Source organism: Palaemon carinicauda, chromosome 2 (genome assembly GCF_036898095.1).
Source record: "Palaemon carinicauda isolate YSFRI2023 chromosome 2, ASM3689809v2, whole genome shotgun sequence".
NCBI classification, from domain to species: Eukaryota; Metazoa; Arthropoda; class Malacostraca; order Decapoda; family Palaemonidae; genus Palaemon; species Palaemon carinicauda.
The window spans coordinates 77,413,538-77,425,794 of NC_090726.1; the positions used below are offsets into that span (position 1 = coordinate 77,413,538).

A 12,257-nucleotide genomic window follows, 5' to 3' on the forward strand; every position below is an offset into this window, starting at 1 on the left:
TGTTAATATTTAACGGTGAGAAAAACAGACAAGTTAACTAAGGTCATTATCAGTGGAAGGGGAGAGCGAAGATACAGAGGAGACTGTATACAAAAAAGAGAAATATCATTACTATGTACGATCGTGTGACACACGGTTGATATATATATATATATATATATATATATATATATATATATATATATATATATATATATATATATATATATATATATATATATATATATACTATAGTTGTGTATTTGTAGGGGATACTTAAAACATAAATGACATTACAGTATGGAATATGGCAACTCTATTTGTAATATTTTCAAGCGTTCGCTGAGGCCGCACAATGCTCCACCCATTTCCTAAAAAGTAGTAAGAGAAGCAACTCTTTATTTGCTTTGTCATGGAAACACTCGAGACCTCTGACGAACAATTTCCCTTGAGTGTCGGCGGACCTTTGAACCTAAGTTTTCCATGCTGTACCAGTCTTGATACCACACATATTTTTTCCCCTTAAAATAAGGCATTGTGAAACATTCCTCTTAGTTACATCAGGGATACCGATGGTTATGAACTTTTGATTTCCTCTAGTATAGTGTATTACCTAAAGCATTTTTGCTTCGTCTCTACATGTATTTCTGTTATTTTTATATAGGATATCTCTCTCTCTCTCTCTCTCTCTCTCTCTCTCTCTCTCTCTCTCTCTCTCTCTCTCTCTCTCTCTCTCTCTCTCTCTCTCTCTCTCTCTCTTTATATATATATATATATATATATATATATATATATATATATATATATATATATATATATATATATATATATATATATATATATATATATATATATATATATATATATAAAGAGAGAGAGAGAGAGAGAGAGAGAGAGAGAGAGAGAGAGAGAGAGAGAGAGAGATTATGCGTAGGCACAAAGTGAAGGTTAATAATTTCTGTTTAAGTCATGAATATGTGTTATAATTTTTAACAAATGTAAAAAAAAAAAAGACGGTTTTCAGGAAACCAAATAAGTACGCTAATAAAAAAATGAAATATAAAAATGTAATATGAAAGATTTTTCTGTGTATTCAAGAGTATTTTACATTTAAATGAAGGAGATGATTAGAAGGTGATGATCTGATGAAGTTGGAAAGGGTTCTCCATTTTAAGAGATAATTTATGGAACAAAATGTTTCAGAATAATCATATAATGATTAAAATCCAACGGACACTCGTATGAACGTATGTGTGTCATCCTCATTTTCATATCTAATAATTGACCCTCGGGATTATACGACAGAAGAGTGCCCGATGCATTATGATGATTAAGATGAATTCAGTGAGTCGCAAATGTAACGAGCCGAGAGAAGGTTGTGACTCAAAGGCAGGATGAAAACAACTGAGTAACTTTATTACAGAACATCCGTTTTTATATACGTAAATTCCAGGCAAAAAGAGCAAAAAAGACATAACAGGCAATTTCATGTTCAACCGACGGTGAGAAAACAGACATGTTATTTCAGGTTCTTATCAGTGCGAGGGGAGAGCGAAGATACAAGCATAATATATACACAAAATAAAATGTCGTTACTATGTATGATTGTGTGAAACACGGTTGGTACACAAACATGAATTTAAGATAGATTATGATTAGGCTACATAAAACCAAACTTGTGCTAAAATAAAAAGAAATAAAAAAATAGAATTCCCAGCGGGCCATAAATATAATATATATATGGATTGTTTGAGAAAATTGATAATTTCAGTTTTGGGCTTGTAGAACAGTGGCGTCATTGACATATTCATTATTGCATTAAAATAACAAAACAATATCCCTTTCTCTGAAGTTATAATTGTTGAACAAACCAATAAATCTAAAGTTATATTTACCAATCCAATTAGTGACTTATTAAAAGTACTACATTTCTATTCATACCATTACAAAAATATAAAGTCGTTTGTATTACCACAGCATATCTTATAGCACACAGAAAATGAAGCCCCGAGTACATACAATATGAGTTTGCTTCTTTGAAAAATAAAGAAAATAAAAGGGCAAGTTTTAAAAATAACTCCTTCAGAAAAATTAAGGTAATTAAAAATTTCCTTCAAATTATAATAACATAATATATATCATTCCCTTTTCAAAATGGGATTTATTTTGTGTCGACCCAAAAAATTATTTAAGGGGGCTGTTGTTAAGAGGTACAGTCCCTATATAATGCCTTGGCTATTAATTGAATTAAATTAGTCCATCAAGCCAGCTTGCCAAGGGTGAAGAGGGTAATCCATATTATTGAAGTTACTGAATGCCATATTTTGGGATCGATGTTAATCACATGTACAAAAGATCAAAATATAAACATAGGCCATCATCTCATTTTCCTTGATCGTGTATTTTCTTCTTTCATTAAATCCGACTTATTATGAGATACCAAGCAACTAACTGCATCGGGATCTTATCCCCTGTATAAATTAGATTTTCTCGTGTTTTTTAATTTTGAGTCCAACGAACAAGTCAGCGCGCATCTCCGTTAGCCGCCTTAATAGAAATAAACATATCATCACCCACTTATGCGTATATATATATATATATATATATATATATATATATATATATATATATATATATATATATGTATATATATATATATACATATATATATATATTTATATATATATATATATATATATATATATATATATATATATATGTATGTACATATATATATATATATATATATATATATATATATATATACATATATATATATATATATACATATATATATATATATATATATATATATATATATATATATATATATATATATATATATATATATATATATATATATTGTAACATAGCTGTTATATATTTCTAAATTATTTAAGTTTTTTTATGATTGATGTTAAATATAGAAGTGTTGTATTCTTTGTTTATTAGCTTTTTGTCTCCTCATCGTGGGTTATCTTGGTGTTTATTATTAGCTAACGACTGTTTTATTTTTTCAAGTTGTGTTGGTTACGTGGCTGCGCTCCTTCATTATCCGAGGTTTGGAGGTTTACGCTTGGAGGAGTTTGCCTCAGTATATTTTTGAGACTCCAACCATGAAGGGCACGTCTATTGCTATTGGAATTATACTTTTCTTCGCCACATTGCAGAGCCACGCTTTGAAGCCATATAATCATTGGATATCCTTACTCTACAGCAAGAATTATTATTCTACATATTGTGTACTGCCCTTGGTTCAGTAAAAGCCAAGGGGACCTCTCTGTCCCAAGGTAAAAATTTGGATTCATATATTTGTGTACCGGGCCCACGTTCTGTAATCCTGGGCTGTCTTCATTATTGGAGCATTGAAAAAAAGACTTTCAACACTACTGTCTTGGATCCTTGTTTCCTGCCACCCGGAATAAGCCTCCAGCCGGGGAGTTTATTGTCCTCTTTGAGGAGACCCCTAGAAGCATTTTAAGGAATTTGTTAGGGATATTGAGTTTGCATTTGTTAATATGTTCTTACTTTTCGTTGGCCTTCTCCTTTCTGAACCCTCTCTCCTTTTAGTACGTGTGAGTTGATGACCTATCTTTAATTGTGTAATTGTTTTCTTTTACAGGGAGTGTAATAGTAAGTGTGCATCATTTATTTATGTATTATTGTGGTTCAGGTGTTATTTCTGCCTAAATATTGTGTATAAAAATTAAGGAGATTTTTGTGGTATTTTCTTTGTCCCCTTGAGTTGACTTTGCACTCATTTTGACGTTTGGATACTATTCCACCTTTTGTGGACTTAGTATAGTATTTTGGTGAATACAATATGATAAAAGTGTAGTGTATTGTGTGGTGGTCAAAGCTAGCCATCACAATATATATATATATATATATATATATATATATATATATATATATATATATATATATATATGTATATATATATGTATATATATATATATATATACATATATATATATATATATATATATATATATATATATATATGTATATATATATATGTATTTATATATATACGTATATATATATATATATATATATAGATACATAGATAGATATATATATATATATATATATATATATATATATATATATATAGATACATAGATAGATATATATATATATATATATATATATATATATATACATATATATATATATATATATATATATATATATATATATATATCTATATATATATATATATATATATATATATATATATATATATATATATATATATAGATAGATAGATAGATAGATAGATAGATAGATAGATATATATATATATATATATATATATATATATATATATATATATATGTATATATATATATATATTTATCTATATATATATATATATATATATATTTATCTATCTATATATATATATATATAAATATATATATATATATATATATATATAAATATTTATATATATATATATATATATATATATATATATATATATATATATATATATATATATATCTATATATATATATATATATATATTTATCTATATATATATATATATATATATATATATATATATATATATATATATAGATATATATATATATATATATATATATATATATATATATATATATATATATATATATATATATATATATATAGATAAATATGTATATATATATATATATATATATATATATATATATATATATATATATATATATACATATATATATATATATATATATATATATATATATATATATATATATATATATATATCGTGTACCGACTTTTCGTCCGATGTTACTTCGTCCACGTCTTTTTGTTCAATGTCATTTCGACCGATGGACTTTTGGTCCGACATTTTTTCCAATTTTAAATAATTTCAATACATAAAGGAAAAAAGAAAACCCCTAGCTAGTCCATAACTTCCCGAACAGAAAATCAAACCTTGTAAGGACCTCTTTCTCCCTTGTTTATAATAATTGATTCCCAAATTCGAAAGTATAGGAGTAAAAATAACTAGTTAGGAAATAGAAATTCAATGGAAGTGTCTGACAATATATAATTGAAGAAAAACTGCTCAACATAACATAACTCCTCTATGCAGAATAATAACTTTTTAGTGTAGCTGATTTTTTTGAGTATTAAATGTAACAAATGTAAGAAATAACATTTGAAGTGAAAATAAAAAAAAAAACTAAAATTTTTTAAATTTAATAGTAACACACATGTAAAACAATGTATGATTATAAAAACAAAAAGAATTAGAATGATTGTTTAAATTTGGTTCAAATTATATTCCGCATACTTCAAAAATTCTGTTTTCCTCGTTGACTCATATCCAGTTACTAATCTTTTGAGACGTTCGGTGATTTTTTGATATCGTGAAAGAGAATTTGACAGACCTCCTCGAAGTACTTGAGTTATTTTACATTTAATAATTCCTTTTTCTCCCTTCAAGGTTTAGATAAATTTCTAAATGTTCAAATGTAAGCCACCCGCTGAGCGTTTTATACCAGAATGAAACACCTCTGCAGCATTGTTTGTAAATAAGCAATTAATTCAGAAGGCATTTCGTCACCGGGTATCAAGTCCTCATAGACCTTTTCAACATCATCAGTAAGGAGAAATGTTAAAGCTGAGAAACATCTTACTTTAGGATAGAATTCAGATGGTTATATTTTTCTTTGAGACCCAGATCAACAATTTTTCATAATATGGACTGCCCCAGATGAAACAAACATTCAACGATAGATGAATTAGGGAATGATGAATTAAAGGACTTATGAATCGCAACTTTGAAATCTGCCATGAGATCAATTGGATCTACATTAGGTTACATGATTTTCAATTGCTAGAAAGCTGATTCATATGTCTGCCTGGTTTTATTCGGCAGTAATGCAAAGACCCGTGGGAAACTGCTACCATTAACTTGAACATGAATGAAAATCAGTTGATATCACTTGTTCGGACACCATTTTAAATGTCCCCTCACATGCCTAATGACAATATAATGCTATATCTTTGAGAGCTCTTTTTGATGCAAATATTAGAATTCTTTGATGATCCTCGAGGCCTGAATTATATCTTATAAACTGTTTGCTATTATCAAGTTTACCGTATTCGTCAGGGATTTCAATTCCATGTCTAGCCAGTGGATTAACAGGAAATCCGGAATGTTTTTGTCGGTACCTTTAAATAGTCTTTTTAAGTACTTGCACACGAGGGAGCTGAGAGCATTTTCAGTCATCTCCGTAAAATTTCTCGACAATATGCTACACGAAATTCTTGCTATGTTTTCAATCGCTTTTTCCTTAATTTCAGCGACTGCTTTTCTAGCAGTTAATACATATAAATTTGCGGGATGAAGGTGCTCACTGGAAGAATGAATAATTTTTGGTATATTGTCTTTCGTAACCGTGTGAATGGGCACTGAACACAGCTGCCTTTTCTCACACCAGTATTCTTTTCCAAGTTTTGTAATAGTTGAATGAAAATCGTAAATGCAATTATTTACATCTTCTATTTATCTTTTCTTCCTCGTTGATTGTATGAACTGTGCCATTTCGGGATGGGCAGATTCAGAAACTGAAGTACTAAACTTGCAGCACACTATATATATAGTACCAAACTAAATAGAGATAAGGAAAAAGAGAATGTTAAGCATGACTAATGGAATAATGAGAAAATGAGTATATTACTTTATCATAAAAGCCAATAGAGTATTAACCTCTAACACAGAAGTAAAATAAACGGTAATAAAAGTCCTTTAAAACACTTGTTTTCTTTAAAAATTGGACCAAATGTGGTTGGACCAAAAGTCCATCGGACGAAAAGACATTGGACAAAAATATGCGGACAAAGTGTCGTCGGACGAAATGGCGTTGGACAAAAACACCACCCACTATATATATATATATATATATATATATATATATATATATATATATATATATATATATATATATATATATATATATATATATATATACATATATATATATATATATATATATATATATATATATATATATATATATATATACAGTAGACCCCCACCATACAACATTAATCCGTTCCGGAGTTGCTATCGTATTGTGAAAATGTATGTCGGGCTATAGAATAGCTAATGCGTGCAAAAACCCAGGTAAAAACATCAAAATTTTTCATACATATTAAAAATTAGTAACAAAATAGTATAGTAAGCACTGTAGTACTGTATACTTATATATAATATACATGTACCGTAGAGTATATAATTAAATAATATTATAAATAAAAATTATATACTCTACTGTAAAGGAAAAATTAAATTTTATTTACCTTTGGAGTGATGTGACTTGAGCTGGTAGTGGGTGGAGGCAGAGGGGGGAGGAGACGGCAGATATAAAAACGTATCAATGCTAATTATACTATGTACACTTAATAATAAACTTATTCTTACTCTTAAACACTTAAAATTAAAAATGTTTTTTTTATTATTTTTGTCTTTGGAAATTTTTTCTATGATATTTGTTTTTTTTAGAACTGAAAAAATTACTTTTTTTTAGGTTTTTTAATAGAATCACTTATATCATCTTTGCTTTATGACACTTCTCTTATGGAGAAATATCCATCCAAAGAAGCCTATTTCTGACGATTCCTCAACATATTTCTAAAATGACTCATACACTTGTCATTAACACTCTCCAGAAGACGACCTGTGTGAAGTTTTTCCGGGTGTTTTTTTTCAATGAATTTCGTAAGGTTTTCATACCAACCGATAGCTTCCCTTATTTCTGCCGATATCGTTTCTTCAGCGCCCTCCCCCCCCGCCCCCATCCTCGCCACCAATGGAGCTGTGCTCTTCTTGAATGATGGTCAACTGCATTGCCTCCAACTCCTTCAAGTCTTCCGTCGTAAGCTCCTTCCTGTGCTCCTCGATAAGGTTATGGACGTCAGCCTCATCGACAACATATACCATGGACCTCCCGGTTGAAATTATTTCCTCAACATCACCCTCAGGGGCAGCAGGATCATCAACGGCCTTGTCTTCGGTTGAGGGTTTGAAACCTTCGAAGTCGCGTTCTGCCACAACAGCTGGCCACAGTTTCTTCCATGAGGAGTTCAAGGTGCACCGTGAAACTTCATTCCAAGCTTTGTCGATCATCTTCAGGCATTGAACGATGTCAAAATGCCCCTTCCAAAATTCTCGGAGGGTGAGTTGAGTGCTTTCGGTCACTTCGAAGCATCTTTTGAACAGATGCTTCGTGTAAAGCTTCTTAAAGTTAGCAATCACTCGCCGGGCCATAGGCTGGAGGAGAGGGGTGGTGTTCAGTGGCAGATAGAGAACCTTGATGAAGGAGAAGTCAGGATGAATGATGTCCTCGAGGTCAGGAGGATTAGCTGGGGCATTATCCAGTACCAGGAGACATTTGAGGGGAAGATTGTTCACTTCTAAAAAGTTCTTGACAGCAAGACCGAAGCAGACGTTTACCCACTCAATAAATATGGGCCTCGTGACCCAGACCTTGCCATTAGACCTCCAAAATACCGAGAGCCTATCCTTTGTGATATTTTGTGCCTTGAAGTCACGAGGATTCTCTGAGTGGTATACCAGTAGGGGCTTAAATTTTAAGTCCCCTCTGGCATTTGCACAAAATGCGACGGTAAGTCTGTCCTTCATCGGTTTATGGCCAGGAAGTGTCTTTTCTTCAGCTGCGATGTATGTACGGCGGGGCATTTTCTTACAGATAAGGCCAGTATCATCACAGTTAAACACTTGCTGAGGAATTTAGCCTTCTCTGGAAATTACTTTCTCAATCTTCTTGAGGAATTCTTCTGCTGCTTTCTTGTCAGAACTGGCCGCCTCTCCATGCCTGACGACTGAGTGAATACCATTCCTCTTCCTAAAACGATCAAACTACCCATGAGAAGCCTTGAACTCTTGGGGGGCTTGCTGCGATGTTCCTTCGTCTCCGCCGTCTCTCTGGGCTTCAGTGAGATTGGCGAAGATGGCGCTCGCCTTGTGCGAAATTACCGATTGCATGAGTGTATCACCAGCGATATCCTTCTCTTTAATCCATAGTAGAAGGAGTCTCTCCATCTCGTTGTTGATTGAGGTCCTTCCACTGGCAAGGACAGTCATGCCTTTAGAAGACTTACTTGCTTTAATGGCTTCCTTGTTTTTATGATTGTATCAATCGTTGAATTGGTTACGGCCATATGTACTTGAAAGGGTAACGATGAGCATGCCTTTTTCGTTTTTCTTTATTATCTCCAGCTTCGTTTCCATAGAAATCATCTTCTTACTTTTTCCCTTTAACATCACTAGCAATCTTGAGACCCATGGCTAACGAATTAAAGTTGGAATGAAGCACTAAAGTGTAAAAAAAATACGACATCACAAGCACTCACACGAGATCAAGTCTTTACAAAACGCACACAAGATTCTGAACTGAGTGCGCAATTAACAAAGAGAGACAGAGAGGCAGCATCTCTCTCAGGCATAGTGGGAGGAATTTCGGCCAATAGCGTATTGGCATCTTAGTGACACCATGACGCCAACCAATAGCAGACCAGTTTCTTAGTGACATATGAGCGTGGTGGTAGGCGAGTGACTCACACAGTCATACGCGTAAAAACTGTCAAGTTTGAATTTTGGAATTTAGTGCCGTAAGGTGGGGAAAATGTCGTAACGAGGGGATGAAAAAACATTGCATTCCACACTGTAACGTGAAAAAAACATGAGCTGGGGACGCCGTACCCCGGGTGTCTACTCTGTGTGTATATATATATATATATATATATATGTATATATATATATATATATATATACAAAGCCCTTCAAATGCAAGGAATAGATTAATCTGATGCTAGTAAACTTTCAAATATATCTAGATGGGTAGTATAGCAATCCTACAACTACGTGAAGATGGTGAAAAAAAATCCGATTAAGAAAAGAGTTAGATGGGAAGACTTCATCTCTTCTAAATTATTCACAGCATGGCTATAAAAAAAAGTATTAAGTACCATTGATGGCAAATACCTTAACAACTTCTAGAATTGCATATTACCCCGTTATATTTATTGAATCACGGGAGCAATAGCAAAAGATGATTGAAAATTTGAGTAGGGAAACCAGAAATATATGACTCAAAATGAATATGAGTAGAACTAAGATAATGTTTAATGTAAAAAACACCCACAACAAATAAGTGCTATGGACGAAAATCTAGAGATTTTTAATGAATTTACGTACCTGGGATAGCAAGTCAAACTTTCCCCAAAAGATGAGACCAAGATGAATAGATGGGGAGCATGCGATGGATAGTTTTTGGCAAACCTAATGAGATATTGAAATACAAAATGCCTCTAACTCTAAAGAGAAAAGTATTTATTCATATTTTCCTATCAGTATTAACTTATATATCAGAAACTTGGTGCCTTCCAAAAGCCTTAGAACTTCAGCTAGTTACAACTCAAAGAGTTATAGAAAGAATAATGATGGGATTATCACTAAGAGACAAAAAAAGAGCGACATGGATATGCTAAAAAACTAAAGTAGAGAATATTCTAGCAACATGTAAGAAAAAGAAATAGACATGACCTGGACATATAATGACAGAGACAAATAATAGATGGATATATAATTAATAACACTTTCGTTTGTATAGTAACCTTCGACAGGCCTTCAACGCTGTTGGCTGTAATGTCGATTTGTTTTTCTTGGGGTGGGGGGTGGAGGTTGGAGGTTATTGACCAGTTACATTCAGTTCAATTCTGGCCTAGTTTAATGTTTGTTGTCTCCTAATGCAATAGATAAATTTCCAGATGTTCGGATTGCGTACTGGCATTTGTTCTTCGAATGATCTATGCCATATGTCCTACAGGCAAATTATGCAATACCGCTCCATCCACGTTCCGAACTTTGTGCGAAAACTGGGTTGAACAATAACGCTGTCTTTTATCTGGACGTCCTATCCAGGTATCTTCGAAATAGTCCAAGATTTCTTTGACCTCAAGAGGAAAAATATTATTGTCATAAAATCTTTGATTATGGATATAACTTAAAACAAGTTTCTTACCTATCTTTCAACACATATAATTGAATAGTATGCATGATGCACTGGCATAAGTAGAAAAAAGAAGAAGAAGAAGAAAAAAAATCCACTTTTCTTAATTTCGGGAAAAGTGTTCTTATATGCTTTTATCGTTTGCCTTTTCAAAATCAATTGTTATGGGCAATTGGGATGTTGCCTTATAAGAATTCTTTATCTTTTTCAAAAGTATCTGATGCGTTTCTTGAGATTTATTAGGCAATATATATACACGAGGCAATTAAATATTTTCCTAGAAACTATGAAGAGTGTGTAACTGAAAAAAATAATAACGGAGCAGTTTTGAAGGTTCCATCAGCATAGCAATAGTAAATTTTAGCTAGCAAATGTAGATTTCACTGTGTGGTGATGCTTATGATACGGTTTTCAACATTAGCTGAATCAAAATATAAGAACTCGCCCTCATTAAGCAATGATGTAAAATTCTCAGACAAGAGTAATATCCATACGATATTATAAAATAGGTAACCCACGCCAACGAGGTTGGAAGGAGGTTATGTTCTACCCCCGGCCTGTGTGTGTGTGTGTGTTTGTGTGTGGTTGTTTGTGAACAGCTTCCTGGTATAAATTTCAATTGTAGAGTAATGAAACTTGCATTGAATAACTGTTATATGAAAAGCAGGATATTATTAAAATTTTCTAAGGTCAAAGTCAAGGTTCAAGGTTATGGTCGAGAAAAAGTCGAGAAATAAGTTACCGCAGTGAAGGTCTGAACTCTACTGAGTGCCCCTCTAATTTGTAATGTTTACCATTGTTCTTTTCTAATGATCTGTATATAGTAGTTTTCCGGCTTCTGCTTTACAGCATCCATCAAAAGTGAATGTGAATATTGAATGAGGCGAATCTGTTGATTACCTCGCTTCCTTGACATTGGTAGTATTTACAAAATGATTAAAAATTTTATCACCCACTGTAGTTGCTCATACATGGCACCAAGTTTTCTGGGGCTGTTCAAATTTCCATCGTATTTTTCGTTAATGTCTCTTTCTTTTAAGTATGCACGGTTACAAATACACGACTCCTTCCTTCCTTTCTGTCTGAGTGAACTGATGGGCTATCATAAGGAAGTGATATATGTAAATATCTAAAATGTCAGTTAATAGTAAAGTTCCTTAACCATAATAAAAGGTATGTGACAAAGGCTTTGGAGTTTTTATCTTCAAAACATCTGGAAAA

At 32.0% G+C, this 12,257-nt stretch overlaps 1 protein-coding gene across 1 annotated transcript; it reads right to left on the minus strand.

Annotated features, from left to right (window-relative positions):
* Positions 1–7,777: 7,777 nt before the first annotated feature.
* Positions 7,778–8,704, minus strand: LOC137617740 (tigger transposable element-derived protein 1-like). The gene is made up of 2 exons (XM_068347740.1): positions 8,194–8,704; positions 7,778–8,013 (listed from the first exon to the last, which is right to left on the minus strand). The coding sequence occupies exons 1-2, from the start codon at positions 8,702–8,704 to the stop codon at positions 7,778–7,780; spliced, it is 747 nt and encodes a 248-aa protein (XP_068203841.1).
* Between the last annotated feature and the right edge of the window lie 3,553 nt (positions 8,705–12,257).

What these genes read in the sequence shown, in the direction of transcription:
- LOC137617740 (XM_068347740.1), bottom strand. Translation starts at nt 8,704, where the DNA reads ATGCCCCGCCGTACATACATCGCAGCTGAAGAAAAGACACTTCCTGGC. An exon ending in ATGCTTCGAAGTGACCGAAA is followed by an intron (nt 8,014 to 8,193) that starts GCACTCAACTCA and finishes CCTCAACCGAAG; the next exon opens with ACAAGGCCGTTGATGATCCT.